The sequence below is a fragment of the Vipera ursinii genome (genome assembly GCF_947247035.1).
Source record: "Vipera ursinii genome assembly, chromosome: 3".
Lineage (NCBI taxonomy): Eukaryota > Metazoa > Chordata > Lepidosauria > Squamata > Viperidae > Vipera > Vipera ursinii.
In genome coordinates this window covers 2399240-2418019 of record NC_139516.1, presented here as the reverse complement: position 1 = coordinate 2418019, position 18780 = coordinate 2399240, and the positions used below count along the sequence as shown (strand labels likewise).

The following is an 18780-nucleotide window of genomic DNA, read 5'->3' as shown; positions in this document are numbered from 1 at the left end:
GGACACTGCAACCGTCATAAATGTGAGTCAGTTGCCCAGCATCTGAGTTTTGATCATGTGACCCTGGAGCGACGGTCGCAAATGTGAAAAACGGCCGTAAGTCACTTTTTTTTTAGCGCTGCTGTAACTTCAAACCGCCACTAAATGAACTCTTGTAACTTGAGGACTACCTGCATGGCTAAGCAAGACACATTAAGTAAGAGTTTTGCCCCGGTTTACGACCTTCCTTGCCACTGCTGTTAAGCGAATCGCTGCTCTTGCTAAGTTAGTTGTTAAGTGAAGCCAGCTTCATCATTGACTTGGCGGGTCAGAAGGCCGCAAAAGGGGATCACGTGACACCCCCCCCCCCTCGGGCACTCTGCAACCGTCGTAAGTACATGTCAGTTGCCAAGCCTCTGAATTTTGATCGCGTGACCATCGGGATGCTGCGAGGGTCGTAAATGTGAAAAACGCTCACAAATCACTTTGTCCGGCGCCGTTGCGACTTCGAACAAAGCAAATCCAGAGCTTGTTCCAATTTGCAACGTAATTCGGGTTTTTTGCATACAAGGTGAGGAAAGAGGCAGCAGCGCATGGAAAAGATTGTGTGTCTCGTTGGGTTGTGTTGTGTTTTCAGCCTCCGGGCCCGTAGACAAGCGCCTTTCTCTTTGAATATTCTTTGCCGGAAAACCCATTTAATTTAAACGGTGTCTCGTTTTGATTCCCCCCCCCTCTTGTCTCTTGCAATCAGCTCAAGGAAGCCCTGCTTGCCTGGGCAGATCCCTTTTTGATCTGGGAACGTCTGCAGGATCAAGGCAAATTGCTGGAGGCTTTGTTCCTCCCCCTCCCCTCCCTTCCCCAAAACACACAAGGGCTCACTTCCTACTTCCCTTTTGCCTGGCCTTTGTGACAAGGGGGTTTGTGCTTTACGGCAAGATGGCGAGGGAGGAGACAGAGAGGTCCTCGGGTTGGGGAGGAGGGTCCCCCTTTAAAATAATCCACTGGACGTTTGTTTTTTTTAGGGGGATCAGTTGAATTAAGCCCCTTTAACTTTCCCAGGAGGTTGCAGCGTTTGCCAATACGCATTAACTGTAGCGACCTTAAGATGACTGGACTTCAACTCCCAGAATTCCTCAGCCAGCATGGCTGGCTGAGGAATTCTGGGAGTTGAGGCCCACCCGACTTATAGCTGCTAAGTTTGAAAAATACTGTACTGACTTAAATGCTGACTGATCTCCAAGTATCGGATATATGTCCTAGTTGGGAATTCCCTAGCCAGCATGCTTGAAGATGAGTGGACTTCAACTCCCAGAATTCCTCAGCCACCCATATGTTGAAGCCAACATACCTTAAAGTGGCCAAAGGTTGGAAACACTAGTCTAAATAGGCCAGCATCAAGGAGATTTTGCTGAAGAGTTGAAGCCCACCCATGTTAAAAGATGCTGGCTGGGGGATTTTGGGAGTTGAAATCCACACATATTAAAGCACGCTGGCTGGGGAATTCTGGGATTGGAAGTCCATCCCTCTTAAAGCACGCTGGCTGGGGAATTCTGGGAGTTGACGTCCAGCCATCTTCAAGCATGGCTGGCTGGGGAATTCTGGGAGTCCTAAATTTGACTCAACTTGCAAAAAACTCTCAAAATGGGAATGCTGCCACTGTGGGGTGAATGCTCTTAAATTGGGATTCAACGAAAATGGCGGATCTTTGTCGTGTTGTGTATCAATGGGTGAAATTTGGGTTTGGCTCAAGGTTGTCTTCCTGGGAAACCTCTCCCGCAGGTGAAGATGAAGCAAGAGAAGAACGCCAGCTGGACGATGAAGAGGGAGGAAGATCTGGTCTTGGTCAATGGGAACTGCAGCGACTCGGACCGTCCCTCCGAGGAGAAAGACCACACGGGTATCTCTGCGCCCCGGAGGCCATCAAGGGTTGCGGCAGCCTGCAGCCCCCTCCTTGCCCCCGTGGTCATCGGTCCGGTTCTGGAAGATGGGTGGGCTTGCCTTGGTCTGCAGCAGGGGTAGGCAACCTCGGCTCTTTTATAACTCGTGGACTTCAACTCCCAGAATTCCTCAGCCAGCATGGCGGAACTGTGGCCCCTTCATGGCTTGTGGACTTCAACTCCCAGAATTCCTGAGGCAGCATGGCTCAGCTTGGAAACCTCTCCCTTTCCCCTCAGCGTGGCTGGCTCAGGAATTCTGGGAGTTGAAGTCCACGAGTCATAAAAGAGCCATAGTTTCTCCATGCTGGCTCAAGAATTCTGGGAGTTGAAGTCCACGAGTCACAAAAGAGCCGAGGTTGCCTACCCCTGGTCTGGAGGATAAGAGGGGAGTGAAGGGAAGGAAGGAGAAGGGAGGGAGGATAAAGAGGAGAGAGGGATGAAAGGAGTTCCAAGGGAGGAAGGAAGGAGAATGGTGGAAGGGAGGATAAAGAGGGAAAAAGAAAGGAAGAAAAGAGAGAATGAAGAAGAGGGAATAGGCAGGAATTAGAAAGGGAGGGAGGAGGGGAGGAGGAATAAATGGAGGGAGAGGAAGGAAGGAAGGAGAATGGCAGAAGGGAGGATAAAGCGATGGAGGAAGAAAGGAAGAAAAGGGAGAGGGAGAATAAAGAGGGAGAAGGAAGGAAGGATAAAGGGAAGAAGGAAGGACGGACGGTGGGGAGGAGGAATAAATGAAGGGTAGGAAGGAAGGAAGGAGAATGGCAGAGGGGAGGATAAAGCGATGGAGGAAGAAAGGAAAAAAAGGGAGATATGGATAAAGAGGAAGAAAGGAAGGGGAAGGGGAGAAGGAGGAAAGAAGGAAAGAAGAAATAAAGGAAGAGGGAGAAGAAAGAGGAAGGAAGGAGAAGGGAGGATAAGCATTCCTTCCTCTGGTGAGGAATGTTGGAAGATTGCTGGATCACTCTTGAGGATCTCCAGATCCAGTTGTTTAGGAAAGGATTCTGTGGAATAGGATTTCCCAACTGTGGCAACTTGAAGATGGGTGGACTTCAACTCCCAGAATTCCCCAGCCAGCAAAGCAAAGCTGGCTGGGGAATTCTGGGATTTGAAGTTCACCCATCTTCAAAGTTTGCGAAACGCTATTCTGGAGCTCCCAGCATGATGGAGGAATCACTGGCCCGTGAGGCTTAAAATGGCAGCCAGTCCTCAACTTAACGACCATAACTGGGACTTCTGTCAGTAAGTGAGCTGACTGTTCAGCGAGTCACACCCAACTTCACAACCTTGATTTGGCTGAACGAACCCCCCCCCGGCATGAGAAGCTGGTCAAATTGGGTGCGACTCCAATAACAACCATCTCACTTAGCCACGGGCGGTCTGGTCCCCAGTAGTGGTCGTAAGCGGAGGACCGCCCGCATTCCGTGAATCCGGGAACTGCCTGCTGAGAGTCGGAGGCATGTGGGGCCTCCGACGGGCTCCAGAACTAGACGCCTGCAGTTGCAGGGAAGAAGAAGAAAAAGGAGGAGGAGAAGGGTTGGAAGACCACAAGGAGATCTTTTGAGTGCCGTTAGCTAGGCAGGCGTGGGAACTTCCAAATTCGTTGAACTGGCTTGTGGTTTGCCCCAGGCGGATTCCTGCAGAAAGGAAGTCACGGGTGTCAGAATGGCAGGGGTGGCTCTTTGTTGACTGACGATTCCTTTGCACAGATGCCAGCCAGGCGGAAAGTGTGACTTGCCAGACGAAGGAGGAAGAGGAGGAGGAGGTTGATGACATCCCCAAGCAAGGCTGGGAGGTGAGCCAAGGACAGGTGTGCCATCTAACGCCAGGATGCGCCATTTTGGGAGAACCAGTTTGGGCACCAGGCTAGAGAGCGGGACATTGTGAGTTCTAGTACTGCCTTGGGGATGAAAGATGGCTGGGCCACTTTGGGCCAATCCCCAGGAGACGGTGAGTTCTAGTGCCGCCTTAGGCACGAAAGACAGCTGGGTGATTTTGGGCCAATCGCCAGGAGACGGTGAGTTCTAGTCCCGCCTTAGGCAGGAAAGCCATTTGGGTGACATTGGGTGAATCACCGGGAGGCGGTGAGTTTTAGTACTGCCTTAGGCACCAAAGCTAGCCAGGTGACTTTGGGCCAATCACCAGGAGATGGTGAGTTCTAGTCCCACCTTAGCCCTGAAAGCCAGCTGGCTGACTTTTGGCCAGTCACCAGGAGACGGTGAGTTCTAGTCCCGTGTTAGGTACAAAAGCCTTCTGGGTGACTTTGGCCTAATCAATGGGAGACGGTGAGTTCTAGTCCTGCCTTAGCCACAGAAACCTGCTACATGACTTTGGGCCTGTCCCTCCCTCCCTCCCTCCCTTTCTCTCTCTCTCTCTCTCTCAGCCCAACTGACCTCACAGGGTCGTTGTGTGGAAAATAATGTGTGTCGAATTCCCTTTGACGCCTTGAGTTATTTTTTTTGAAAAATAATAGAGACGGGCTTACAAATCAGTAACGAAATGTCTGTATAATTGATCTTTTGGGGAGCACTGGAAACTGCTTTTTCCCCCGGGAGCGACGTTTTGAGGACTTAATTCTCCCATTTCGGATGAGAGGAAGGATAGAATTTAAGTGAGCCCCTGTTCTCTGGGTTCGGGGGTCCAGGTGCTCGGATCCTAATGCTTTTCTCTCCCCTTGGGGGGGGGTTTCCAGGTCCCGTTGCGAGGAAGCGCTGGATGGGAGAACAGCCTGAGACAGAAACCCGCGCCCCGGATCGTCTTCCAGGCTGGGCCCACCTTGCAGGACAGGAAGCCCAAAGACGACGTGGAAAGCATAGAAGGCTTCAAGGAACGTCACAAAATCAGGGTAGGGGTGGGGGAGTCCCCCCCCTTGTTAAAAAACAAACAAAAAGAAATTCAAACTCATTGTGAGAAACAAAGGAGAAGAATACCCTCGGTCCTCGCATTACAGCAATTCGTTTAGCGACCGTTCAAAATTACAGTGGCGCTGAAAAAGGGGACTTAGGGCCGCTTTTCACACTTAGCGACTGTTGCAGCCTCTCTCTTTCCCCCCCCCCGCCCGTGGTCACGTGATCATAATTCAGACGCTTGGCAACTGACTCATGTTTATGATGGTCACAGGGTCCCCGCGGGGGTCACGTGATCCCCCCCCTTTGTGACTTTTTCGCAAAAAGCCAATGGGGGAGCCGGATTCACTGAACAACCGAGTTACTAGCTCAGCAACCACACAACGGATTCATTTAACAACCGTAAAAATGGGAGGGGGGGGAAAACCTCCCTTAACACGTGACTCGCTTAGCAACATAAATTTTGTGCTTCAGCGTGCTCATAAGTTGAGGATGACGTGTACGCCACATAAGAAAAGAAGATGGGAAAAAATGGAGGGAAAAAGTCCTCGTTTTACGACCACTCGCTTAGCAACCGGTTGACGTTGATTGATCGGGGGGGTACGTGCAAAGTGGATTTGATGTTCCAATGGTCCAAGCCGTGCCCCCCCAATTCAAATGAACCCCATATGGGTGCTTAGCAGCCATATCACCTTCATAGTCATTTGTGGCAGTTTATGACCCCATTTTACGTTTCGCCTAAAAATAAAATTAAATGCCGGTTAATAAACGAGCCCATGGTGAGGAATGGATCCGCTTAACGACTGTGGGACTGGCTTAAGAACTCACGCAAAAAAAAAAGTCATGAAATTGGGGGTCGATCACGTGACCGTCCTTCTTTCCAACCGCCTGTGAATTATGACGCTGATGGGCAGGCTCCACTACGGTTGTATGCTGAGGACTAGCTGTATGAGCGTATATTTATATGCGTATAATTGATAAATCAAGGCTGTGATTCATGACCTCGATCGAAAAAACTCTTCTCAGCCTTATCAACGTTTAAAGGGTACAGGTGGTCCTTGCTTTATGTGCACAAGGGAGCCTGAAATTTCTGTTGTTAAGTGAGTTTGCCCCATTTTATGACCTTTCATGCCACCGTTGTTAAGTGAATCACCCTGATTGTTAAGTTAGTAACCTGGTTGTTAAGTGAATCCTGCTTCCCCATGGACTTTGCTTGCCAGAAGATTGCAAACGGGGATCATGGTGACCCCGGGATGGGGGTGCACTGCGACCGTCATAAATATGAGTTGCCACGTGTCTGAATTTTGATCATGTGACCACGGGCATGCTGCAACGGTCATGTGAGAAGCTGCCATGAGTCACTTTTTAGTGCAGTGGTAACTTTGGTCACTAAACAAATGATTGTAAGTCGAGGATTTTAACTCCCCAGAAATTTTGTCCCTGTTGCCACCTGGTGGGGAAAGCACTGCCCCCTGTTGGTCCTACTTGGTGAGGGCAGGCTGAATTATGAATCTGCCAACCCATCACACTAGTCCTCAAGGGCAGGGATCTCCAACCCTTGGCAACTTTAAGCCTTGCAGACTCCCAACTCCCCAGAATTCCCCAGCCAGCCAGCAATACTTTGGGCCAGTCACCAGGAGACCGTGAGTTCTAGTTCTGTCTTAGGCACGAAAGCCGGTTGGGTGACTTTGAGTCAATCACCAGGAGACGGTGAGTTCTAGTCCTACCTCAGGCATGAAATCCCGCTGGGTGACTTTGGGTCAGTTGCCAGGAGACGGTGAGTTCTAGTTCTAGCGTGGCTGGCTGGGGAATTCTGGGAGTTGATGTCCACAAGGCATAAAGTTGCAACGGTTGGAGACCCCTGCTTAAGAGGAGGAGATTAGAGGGTCCCTTTGCAGGCTCTCTGCAAGGACGGTCTTGTTTTTTGTTCGAGGTGACCTCCTTCCGTCTCTGTCACGCCTCTCCTGCGAGGTGGACTCATTTTTTCCCCTTCCTTTCCAGCACTCCAAGAGGCTTTCTAGATGTATCCAGAAAAACTACTCCGAGGAGGAGATTTCCAAGCAGAAGGAGAACACCCAGGTCCCGAACGGCTATGAATACCGAACACTGAGAAAGATGGAAGAATATCAGGTTTGAGCTGGGCTTCAGGAGTGAATTTAACCGTCGTTAAAGGAGATACGCCCCGTTGTTGTTGGCAGAAACGAGCGGCCTCCAAAACAGTTTCAAGAGTTTTAAGTTTTAACCAAAAATCTACCCCTTGTCCAGATAGTCCTTCTTATGATGACAGTTGAGAGCAAAATTTGTGTTGTCGAGGCACACGTTCAATGCGTTTTGGGCCCCCCTTTTACGACCTTTCTCGCCCCATTTGCTAAAGGAAACCCTGCCGTCGTTAAGTGAGTCACACGGTTGTTATGTGAATCTGGCTCCCCCACTGACTTGGCTTGTCGGAAGGTCGTGAAAGGGGATCACGTGACTCTGAGATACGGCAACCGTCAGTTGCCAAGCCTCTGAATTTGGATCACGTGAGCACAGGGAAGGCTGCAAATTAAAATTAAATAAAAATTTAAAAATGTACGTTGCCAAGTGAGACGTCCGTTGTTTTGCCTCATTTTACAACTTGGCTTGCCACGGTTGTTAAACGAATCGCTGCAGTTCTTAAATTAGTGAAGCGGTCGTTAAGCGAATCCGTCTCCCCCCCTTGAGTTTGCTTGGCAGAAGGTCGCAAAAGTGGATGACGTGACCCCCCCCCCCGGGGATGCTGCAAACCGTCATAACTACATGCCGGTTGCCGAGTGCCTGAAATCTGATCACACGATGAGGGGGACGCGGCAATGTTTGTACAGTTGCAAGAAAAAGTATGTGAACCCTTTGGGATTACGTGGAGTTTTATGTTTAATTAAAACATGACAACAGCTAATGTTTGTGTAGTATTATTTTAAGCAGACTGTGTTTTTCTATTGTTGTGACTTACATGACGTTTAGAGCGCATTTTATGGCCAATTCATGCAAAACTCCACGTAATCCCAAAGGGTTCACATACTTTTTCTTGCAACTGTAATGCTCACAAGTCCCTTTTTCCAGTGCCGTGGTAACTTTGAGTGGTCATTGTCGTAATTCGAGGACTACCTGTGAATGAATAAGCAATCCTGAACATCCAGTTGAAAAATGTAGAACTCTGATCTGGATCCTGATGTAGCGCTGTTCCAGGAGTAGGCAACCTTGGCTCTTTTGTGACTTGTGGACTTCAACTCCCAGAATTCCTGAGTCAGCATGAGGGAACTATGGCTCCTTCATGACTCGTGGACTTCAACTCCCAGAATTCCTCAGCCAGCATGAGGGAACTATGGCCCCTTCATGACTCGTGGACTTCAACTCCCAGAATTCCTGAGCCAGCATGGGGGAACTATGGCCCCTTCATGACTCGTGGACTTCAACTCCCAGAATTCCTGAGTCAGCATGAGGGAACTATGGCTCCTTCATGACTCGTGGACTTCAACTCCCAGAATTCCTGAGCCAGCATGGGGGAACTATAGCTCCTTCATGACTCGTGGACTTCAACTCCCAGAATTCCTGAGCCAGCATGGGGGAACTATGGCCCCTTCATGACTCGTGGACTTCAACTCCCAGAATTCCTGAGTCAGCATGAGGGAACTATGGCCCCCTCATGACTCGTGGACTTCAACTCCCAGAATTCCTGAGCCAGCATGGCTCAGCTTGGAAACCTCTCCCTTTCCCCTCAGCATGGCTGGCTCAGGAATTCTGGGGGTTGAAGTCCACGAGTCATAAAAGAGCCAGGGTTGCCTACCCCTGCGCTGTTCCAATATGGAAATTGAAGTTATATTATGTCTGCAGCATTTCCCCAATCTACTAAAGAAGCGATCCGGTCAAAAAATAAGATGCGCTTAACTCTCGACAAATCCACACTGCCTTCTGAGAATTTCTGCCTGATTTTTAAGGGGCTTCTTGATTGGATTCTGTATGGTCTGTGGTAAAATCTCCCCAAATATTGATCAAGAGAGTTTTGTCTAATGGTTTAGGCTAGAAAGTGGGAGACGGTGAGTTCAAGTGCCGCCTTAGGCACGAAAGCCACCTGGGTAACTTTGGGCCAATCCCCAGGAGATGGTGAATTCTAGTCCCATTTTAGGCATGGAAGCCGGTTACTGACTTTAGGCCAGTTACGTGGAGACTGTGAGTTCCAGTCCCATTTTAGGCATGATGGAATTGGCATGCGACTATCACCAGGAGACATTGAATTCTAGTCCACTCCTTACCTAACCCCTCCAAGACCGAGTGGCTGTGGATACCGGCATCTCGTATTGTCCAACAAGTTCCAACTCTTGATGGGGGGGGAGGTATTGCCCCCCTCAGAAACGGCCCGCAACGTGGGTGTCCTCCTGGATTCTCAGCTTAATTTGGAAGATCATCTAACAGCCGTGACCAGGGGGGCCTTGGCACAGGTTCGCCTAGTGCGCCAGTTGCACCCCTTTTTGGACCGAGATGCCCTATGCACGGTTACCCACGCCCTCGTCACTTCTCGCCCGGATTACTGCAATGCTCTCTACATGGGGCTGCCCTTGAAGAGCACCCGGAGGCTTCAACTGGTGCACAATGCGGCCGCGCGGGTGCTTATGGGAGTATCTTGGTACTCCCATGTTACACCACTCCTGCGCGAGCTGCATTGGCTTCCGGTTACCCTCCGGGTGCGATTCAAGGTGCTGGTAATAACCTTTAAAGCCCTGCATGGCTTAGGCCCGGGCTACTTGCGAGACCACCTGCTGCCATTGTCAACCTCCCTTCGCCCGGTTCGCTCCCACAGAGTCGGCCTCCTCAGGGTGCCGTCGGCCAGGCAATGCCGGCCGGCGACCCCCAGGGGGAGAGCCTTCTCTGTGGGCGCGCCGACCCTCTGGAATGAGGTTTTTTTATTTTTATTTTAATTCCATTTATATCCCGTCCTTCTCCGAAGACTCAGTGCGGCTTACAAGCTTAGCAGTAGCCTTCATTCTATGTATATGGCTGCTTATTAGGGCTTTCACACCCACCCCAAGCGGCATTTTTACAAAGTCAGCTTAATTGCCCCAACAATCTGGGTCCTCATTTTACCTACCTGGGAAGGATGGAAGGCTGAGTCAACCTGGAGCCTGGTGGGACTCGAACCTGCACTAATGGCAGGCAGCTGGTGTTACTTAAGGAGGCATTAGCCCACTGCTCCACCAAGGCTCTTGTAGTTGCCTCCGGAGCTGTGGACAGCCCCTGACCTTCGGTCCTTCCGCCGTGACCTGAAGACGTGGTTGTTCCAACAAGCGGGTCTGGACTGACTACGATTTTTAATTAGGCTTGTTACTGGGTTAAATTGTCTTGTAATTTTGCATTTATTGTTTAATTCTCTTTTAAATTTTTTTACTCTATGTTTTTTAATTTTTATTGTTGTGAGCCACCCTGAGTCCTCAGGGACAAGGGCGGCATATAAATTTAATAAAATGAATGAAATGAAATGAATGAATGAGTTCTAGTTCTACCTTATGCATGAAGCCCAGGTGGGTGACTTTGAGCCGATCACTAGGAGATGGTGAGTTCTTGTCCCGCCTAAGGCACAAAAGTCAACTGAGTGACATCGTGCCAGTGACTGGGAACCGGCGTTCTAGTTTTGCCTTAAGTATGAAAGCCAGCTGAACGACTTTCAGCCCATCCATCTCTTCTCAGCCCAACCCACCATTCACCAGGGTTGTGACTGGAGAAACTAGGTCAGGGGTAGGCACCCTTGGCCCCTTCATGGCTGGTGGACTTCAACTCCCAGAATTCCTGAGCCAGCATGGCTCAGCTTGGAAACCTCTCCTTTCCCCTCAGCATGGCTGGCTCAGGAATTCTGGGAGTTGAAGTCCAGGAGTCATAAAAAAGAGCCAAGGTTGCCTACCCCTGAACTAATGCTTGTGTGTTTGCTTCCTCGAGTTATTTGTAAAAATAACAAAGGGAACGAAATAAAATAAATAACCAATGAAATTAATGAATAAGTACCACAAGGAATAACAAGAGAAATATTACCTGAAGAATAGCAAAAGAATAACCTGAAGAATAGCAAAATAAATAACCAAAAGAATAACAAAATAAATAAGAAATAAAACAAATGACTTGATGCTGCCTCCTGGCCTGTGGCTCCTGGCAAGGCTGCACCTGGAAAACAAATAGTCCAGTCCTTACTCACCACCTTCTTGATCTCGCCAGTTTGCTTCTCTTAGTCACTTGAGTAAATTTATATCCCGCTTATCACCCTGCCTCATTGACTCCATTGTGTTGCATTCGGAAGAGCAGCTGTGGGGCTGCCCCCTAACCCCAACTGACCTCTGCTCTTCATCGTCCCCCTTCTTTCTGTTTTGATTTGCAGGACGGAAAGGGCTTTGGGTGTGGCGAGCTGGTCTGGGGGAAGATCAAAGGTTTTTCTTGGTGGCCGGCCATTGTGGTGTCCTGGAAGACCACCTCCAACCGCCAGGCGGCCCCCGGCATGCGTTGGGTGAAATGGTTTGGGGACGGAAAGTTTTCGGAGGTGAGGGGCGTGGAAGGGGGTGGGTGGGCTGGTTGAGAAGAGGGTCAGCGGCCTGGCTGTCTCCTCGGACTAATCTACCATTTACTTAGCCGTAGTTTGTGTGGAATAGAAAGTCAACTAGCTGGGTTCGGACAAGTTTAAACCAGGGGTCTTCAAACTTGGCCCTTTGATGACTTGTGGACTTCAACTCCCAGAATTCCTCAGCGTGCCTGGCTGAGGAATTCTGGGACTTGAAGTCCACAAGTCATCAAAGGGCCAGGTTTGAAGACCCCGTGCTTTAACCCATCTCAGAAATGCGGGGGAAATTCACAAGTTGATCCCTATTCAGGAGAAGACCACCTGGTTGAGCCTCTTGTTTCTCCAGGTAGAGAGGCCACCAGGTCGATCCTAGATTTAGGGAGTTCAGGATGTTGCCCTGGGGGGGGGCGTCTTTTTCGGGACGGCGGGGATAAAGGGACGAAGATTGACTATCCCTTGTCTCCTTGTTGCAGATCTCCACTGAAAAACTGGTAGGGCTGGTGAACTTCCAGGACCATTTTAACCCCACCACATTTCAGAAGTTGGTGTCCTACCGACAATCCATCCTCCACGTTTTGGAGGTGAGAAGGGGGTGGGTGTAAAGGTGGCTTAGCAGAGGAGATGGTGGCTTAGCACGGGGACGACGGGCGGTGCCCATCAGGGGCACAGAGTGGGTGGCTGTAAGCCTGTTGACACCAATGTACGTAGCATCTCTAGGGTCATTGATGCACCATTGTTTTCTGGCAGGCGTTTCATGACCCAACTAGGGAATATCATCAGTGCTGGACAGGGGTGGAATATGTGAAATGTAGGGGGAGGGGGGGAGGAGGAGGAGGAGGATAGGGACCCTGGTGATCACTATGCTGGTGGTTTTCTTACAGACATTTCATGACCCAACCAGATAATAGGTGGAAAATAAGAGGAGGAAAAAGTATTAGGCCTTCTTGCCCCCTTTTGTTATTTGTAAAAATAACAAAAGGCAGGATACAAATAAATAATTTTTTTAAAAAAAAATCCACTCTCACAAAGGTGGACAGGGTAATTCACTAGTATATAAACAGGGAGCATAGCACGTTCCCTTCTAGCACTGATGCGGTTATCTAGTTGGGTCATGAAACATCTGCACGAGAACAAGAGAGCACCAATGACCCCACAGTGCCCCCCCGCTCCTCCTCCTCCACTCTGCAAACCCCACTCCCTTCTGGAACTGATGATGTTCCCTAGTTGGGTCATGAAACGTCTGCAAGAAAAGAACCCAGCTCAGAGAGCACCAAGGACCCCACAGTCCTCCTCCTCCTCTCTTCTAGCATGGTTTCCCAGTTGCATGACCCCCCCCAGCTCAGAGAGCAGCAAGGCCCCCATAGTTCTTCTCCTCCTCCTCCTCCTCCTCCTCCTCCTCCTCCTCCTCCTCCTCCTCCTCCTCCTCCTCCTCCTCCTCCTCTGCAAACCCCACTCCTTTCCAGCACAAACGATGTTCCCTAGTTGGGTCATGAAACGTCTGCAAGAACATTTGCAAAGCCACCCAGCTCAGAGAGCACCAAGGACCCCACAGTCCTCCTCCTCCTCCTCCTCCTCCTCCTCCTCCTCCTCCTCCTCCTCCTCCTCCTCCCTTCTAGCATGGTTTCCCAGTTGCATGACCCCCCCCCCCAGCTCAGAGAGCAGTAAGGCCCCCATAGTTCTCCTCCTCCTCCTCCTCCTCCTCCTCTCTGGAAACCCTACTCCCTTCCAGCACGAATGATGTTCCCTAGTTGGGTCACGAAAGGTCTGCAAGAACGTTTGCAAAACCCACCCAGCTCAGAGAGTCCCAAAGACCCCATAGTCGTCCTCCTCCCTTCTAGCATGACGTTCCCTAGTTGGGTCACGAAACGTCTGCTGGAAAACAACCACACTCAGAGAGCACCAAGGACCCCACAGTTCAACCCAAAGCTACAGATAACGCTGAATGGCCGTAGCAAAATTGCCCTTGGGCGGACGTTCCATCCTCTTAATTTATTGACCCATTTTGGCGAGATTTTTGTGCACGTCGCCAAATCCAAACCCACTCCAGGTGGGCCGCATAGCGGCACTTCAAAACCCATCCTTGCTGCCACCTCTGCTAAAAAAAAACACACCCCAATGACTGGGACCCTTGTCTGGGTGGGATTTGGGCAGATCCACTCAAGACTCTTTGCGCGGTAAATGGGCCTTTCCTCCAGCTTTGAGCCCCCTGCCCCAATCCTCTGTGGTCAAAATTCTTGTGACGGCAGGTTGCCAGCAGCCGTGCTGGGAAGACTTTCTCCAGCGTCCCCGGGGAGTCCCTGGACGAGAAGCTGAAGCCGATGCTGGATTGGGCCACCCAGGGATTCCACCCCATGGGAGAGAAGGGCCTCCGGCCCCCCAAGACTTCGGGTAAGACCTCCACCCTGCCCGGGCTTCACCAGCAAAGGGCAGCGGGATTGTTCGCCGTGACCGCTCGGCGACGTTGCTGATCTGCTCCTGGGCTCAGCTGGGGTTTGGGCTGTGCGCTGCGTCCTCCAGGGCCTTTTGGGAATTGATGATTGATTCTGGGAATTGGGAATTGATTATAGGCAATTGTGAGTGCCAGGAATTGATGCTAGCTGATTATACGACTATCAGCAATAATGGGAATTGATTGTAGGCGATTATATGATGAGAAGTCAAACTGGGAACAGATTGGAGGCCATCGTGAGAGCCGGGAATTGATGCTAGGTGATTATACGGTTATATAGGCAATAATGGGAATTGATTGTAGGTGATTATAAAAAAGGTGATATTGGGAATTGATTCTAGGCCAGGGGTGGGCAACCTTGGCTCTTTTGTGACTCGTGGACTTCAACTCCCAGAATTCCTGAGCCAGCATGGGGGAACTATGGCTATGGCTTGTGGAATTCCTGAGCCAGCATGGGGGAACTATGGCTCCTTCACGACTGGTGGACTTCAAGTCCCAGAATTCCTGAGCCAGCACGGGACAACTATGGCCCCCTCATGGCTTGTGGAATTCCTCAGCCAGCATGGGGGAAAACTATGGCCTCTTCATGACTGGTGGACTTCAACTCCCAGAATTCCTGAGCCAGCATGGCTCAGCTTGGAAACTCCCTTTCTCCTCAGCATAGCTGGCTCAGGAATTCTGGGAGTTGAAGTCCACCAGTCATAAAAGAGCCAAGGTTGCCTACTCCTGGTCTAGGCAATTATAGACACTCAGAATTACAGATAGTCCTCGATTTACAACAGTTCATTTACTGACCGTTCAAAATTACAGTGGCAATGAAAAAAGAAGCTTGTGATCCTTTTTCACCCTTACGACCGTTGCAGGGTCACATGATCAAAATTCAGACGCTAGGCAGTGGGTTCGTATTTATGACGGCTGTGGTGTCCCAGTGGGGTCACTTTTGATCCCCTTTTGCGACCTTCGGACAAGCGATGTGGACGGGGAAGCCTGATTCACTTAACTGTGTTGCTCACTTAACAACCGCAATGATTCATTTAACAACAGTGGCAAGGAAGGTCGTTAAATGGGGCTAAAACTCCCTGAACTGTCCTGTTTAGCAACGGAAATTTTTGGGCTCAATTTTCATTGTAAGTCGAGGACTACCTGCATAGGCGATTATGGGTCTGGGGAATTAATTATAGGTGGTTATACAATTAGAGGTGCTGTTGGGAATTGATTACAGGTGATTATAAGCTCTGGGAATTGATTAGGGTAATTATGTGATTATAGGTGATATTGGGAATTGATTATAGGGGATTATACGGTTATAGGTAAAACTGGGAATTGATTGTGGGTGTGTCTGCAGGGCAGAGGGGTCCAAAGAGTCAAGATGGGGTCTGCCACAAGCCCATTTATGCTGGGATCCTTCTAACCTGCAGACCCCCTTCCATAAGCATCAGTTTGCACCTGAAACGTTCGACTTGCACGGATTTGAACTTTCTCGGCGATTGTGACTTAGGGGTTGGTGGGCTCGAGTTAGTCTGTCTCACTTGCTAACAGCAGAGGTGCCTGTCCCAAATCACGGGGGTGGGGGGAGCATGGGGGGGGGCTTGCCAGCACTTCCTCATCTCTGCTTTCTCCTTGGGGGAGATTGCCTGGTCTCTGACCTCCGCTGCCTTTTAAATCTCTCTCATCTCCATCTCTCTCTCTCTCTCTTTATTTCTCTCTCATATCTATCTATCTATCTCTATCTCTCATATCTATCTATTTCTCTCTCTCCTATCTATCTTCTATCTCTATTTCTCTTTCATCTATCTATCTATCTATCTATCTATCTATCTATCTATCTATCTATCTATCTATCTATCTATCTATCTATCTATCTCTCTCTCTCTCTCTCATATCTATTTATCTCTCATATCTATCATCTATCTATCTATCTATCTATCTATCTATCTATCTATCTATCTATCTATCTATCTATCTATCTCTATTTATCTATCTCTTATCTATCTCTTATCTATCTTATCTATCTGCAGGGGTTAAAATGGTTCCCACGATCATCATTGAAGACTGCTGCCCCCCAGAGCCGCCCCCTCCACCCAAGCGACCTAAGCCCAATGGATGCAGCGGCGCCAACAGCAAGGAGACGTCGTCGGTGGAGAACCAAACCAGAGGTGTGTGTGTTTGTGTGTGTGTCGCTTCAACAGAGACCGTTGGGTGGGGAGAGGCTGGAATGGTGGCCCAGCATCTTTGGGGGAAAGATCCACAGGTTGTACCCAGCGGCTGTGGGGGGTTCTTTTAAAGCTGCCCCTTTTGGGGAGGGGGGGACACCCCTTCCCTTGACTGTCTCCCGTTGGTTGTTTACAAAACATGCTTTGTGACCCTTTTTTGCAGAAAGGATGGTCTCTGAAGCCAAAAATAACAAAAAGAGCTTGGAAGGTAAGCAGCTTCGTGGGCCTTCAAAGTGTACTCGACTTACGGCTGTTTGTTTAGCGACCATTCCCAGTTACAACGACACTGTAAAAAGGTGACTTAACTGCTTTGCGCACAACCGTCCCGGCATCCCCGTGGTCACATGGTCAAAATTTGTACGCTCGGCAAATGGGTCGCATTTATGCCGGTGTCCTGGGATCACGTGATCGATCGAATTTCTCACTAGTAAAGTCCGCCGAAAAGCCAGATTCACTTAGCCACCATCTGACTGATTCACTTAACGACGGTGGCGAGGAAGGTCCTAAAATTGAGGCAAAGCGCATTTCACAACCGCCTCACTTCGTAATGCAAATGTTGGGCTCAATTGCAGTTGTAAGTCGAGGACTGCCTGTATCGGGTGGGGTTGGAGGTGGAAATGGTCCTTTCCCGGAGATGTGACCAATCAGAAATTCAGCCACATGTCCGGGTCGTTATCCAAGGGCTGACGTGGCTCTACTGGATGCTGAAGGCCACCTTTCCTGAAGGTGGACATGAACCCGGATCAATAACTTCCTTGGCATCTGGTCTCAGAAGGATGGATTATCCTCATGCTTTGATAATGAGTTGTTAGCTGCGAAGTCTTGTCCGACCCATCGCAACCCCATGGACCACGTTCCTCCAGGCCTTCCTGTCCTCTACCATCTTCTGGAGTCCATTTAAGCTCACGCCTACTGCTTCAGGGACTCCATCCAGCCACCTCCTTCTCCGTCGTCCCCTTCTTCTCTTGCCCTCCACCTTTCCCAGCATTAGGCTCTTCTCCAGTGAGTCCTTCCTTCTCATGAGGTGGCCAAAGTATTTGAGTTTCAACTTCAGGATCTGGCCTTCTAAAGAGCAGTCAGGGTTGATCTCCTCTAGGACTGACCGGTTTGATCGCCTTGCAGTCCAAGGGACTCGCAGGAGTCTTCTCCAGCACCAGAGTTCAAAGGCCTCAATTCTTTGGCGCTCAGCCTTTCTTATGGTCCAACTTTCTCTGCCATACTTTGCAACTGGGAAGACCACAGCCTTGACTATACGCACTTTTGTCGGCAGGGTGATGTCTCTGCTTTTTAGTGTGCTGTCTAGATTTGCCATGGCTTTCCTCCCCAGGAGCAAGCGTCTTTTAATTTCTTGACTACAGTCCCCATCTGCAGTGATCTTGGAGCCCAGGAAAATAAAATCTGTCACTACCTCCATTTCTTCCCCATCCATTTGCTAGGAATTGAGAGGGCCGGATGCCATGATCTTGGTTTTCTTAACGTTAAGTTTCAAGCCAAGTTTTGCACTCTCCTTCTTCACCCGCAACAAGAGGCTCTTTAGTTCTTCTTCACTTTCTGCCATTTGATAATGGGTAGCCTCTAAATCAGAGTCTCTCAAAGCTGGGCCCTTTAAGATGGGTGGTCTTCAACTCCCAGAATTGAAGTCCATTCATCTTAAACAGATTCGAGAAACACTGGTCAGCTGCCTTGAGGAATTCTGGGAGCTGAAGTCCACCCATCTTAAGGAGGCTTGAGAAACACGGGTCTGACCGTTAGCTGGGGAATTCTGGGAGTTGAAGTCCGCCAAGCTTAAGAAGGTTCCAGAAGCCCTGGGTCTGGGCAGCTGGCTCTGGAATTCTGGGAACTGAAGTCCCCAGGGCTTAAAGGGGTCCGAGTTTGAAAAATCCTGAACTACACAGTCACCACCACCTCCTCCTCCAGGTCTGTGTGGTTTTGGGGAGCAGGCAGGTCCCCGATGGGAAAAAAGGGGTGAAGTGTGAGTGTCCCTAAAGGCCTCAGAACCCCAATCCTCCAAAATGACCGAGACAGATTAAGTTCCTTTCCCTCCAGCTGGTGCTAGAGATCGGCCAGTGTTGGAGCCCTGGTGGATTCTGGGAATTGAAGTCCAGAACATCTGGAGACCAGCTAGTGGAGAAGGCTGCCTGTAGGATTGTTTATAGGGGTGTCTATCCTGAACTCTTTTGAACAGACAGCTGCCTGTCCTGTGGGAAGAAGAACCCCGTCACTTTCCACCCGCTGTTTGAAGGGGGACTCTGCCGGACCTGCCAGGTGAGTCCGGGGCTCGGGGCAGGCAAGACTGCGCTTTCACCTGGCATCAGGTAGATCCTTCCGCTTAGCCAAGGCGCGGCTGGGCCGCTTCGCCTTTTGTCACCTGCAGCTCATCTCAATAGGATGCTGATGCTTCCTCAGCGGGAAAATTCTTAAAAGCTCAGGGACTAGCATCTTGCCGCTTGCTTCGTTGTTTCAATCTGCTTCGCTGCCCACCTCAGATAGTGAGGGAAGACTGGTCTGCAGTGCCAGGTGCAAAGCTGGGCAGAAGATGGATGCCACGCTTAGGACACGGGGTGGGGGTCTGTTTGTCTTCTAGGATCGGTTCCTGGAGTTTTTCTACATGTATGACGAAGATGGGTACCAGACCTACTGCACCATCTGCTGTGAAGGAAGCGAGTTACTGCTCTGCGACAGTGCCAGCTGCTTCAGGTGGGCAACTCTTTCCTTCCTTCCTTCCTTCCTTTCTTTCTTTCTTTCTTTCTTTCTTTCTTTCTTTCTTTCTTTCTTTCTTTCTTCCTCTTTTTTCTTTCTTTTTTTC

General features: G+C 49.9%; 2 protein-coding genes across 2 annotated transcripts in view; one reads left to right on the top strand and one right to left on the bottom strand.

Annotated features, from left to right (window-relative positions):
- DUSP15 (dual specificity phosphatase 15) overlaps positions 1–18780 on the bottom strand; it is a 161125-nt gene that overhangs the window by 84214 nt on the left and 58131 nt on the right. The window lies entirely within an intron of this gene.
- DNMT3B (DNA methyltransferase 3 beta) overlaps positions 1720–18780 on the top strand; it is a gene marked incomplete at its 5' end in the record, with an annotated part of 480157 nt that continues 463096 nt past the window's right edge. Inside the window, 11 exons of the mRNA XM_083358221.1 lie at positions 1720–1876; positions 3620–3705; positions 4603–4755; positions 6758–6886; positions 11136–11294; positions 11786–11893; positions 13559–13700; positions 15780–15917; positions 16138–16182; positions 18160–18239; positions 18559–18671. Coding sequence (XP_083214347.1) covers positions 1720–1876; positions 3620–3705; positions 4603–4755; positions 6758–6886; positions 11136–11294; positions 11786–11893; positions 13559–13700; positions 15780–15917; positions 16138–16182; positions 18160–18239; positions 18559–18671 — 1310 coding nt within the window. The remainder of the gene's footprint in view (positions 1877–3619; positions 3706–4602; positions 4756–6757; positions 6887–11135; positions 11295–11785; positions 11894–13558; positions 13701–15779; positions 15918–16137; positions 16183–18159; positions 18240–18558; positions 18672–18780) is intronic.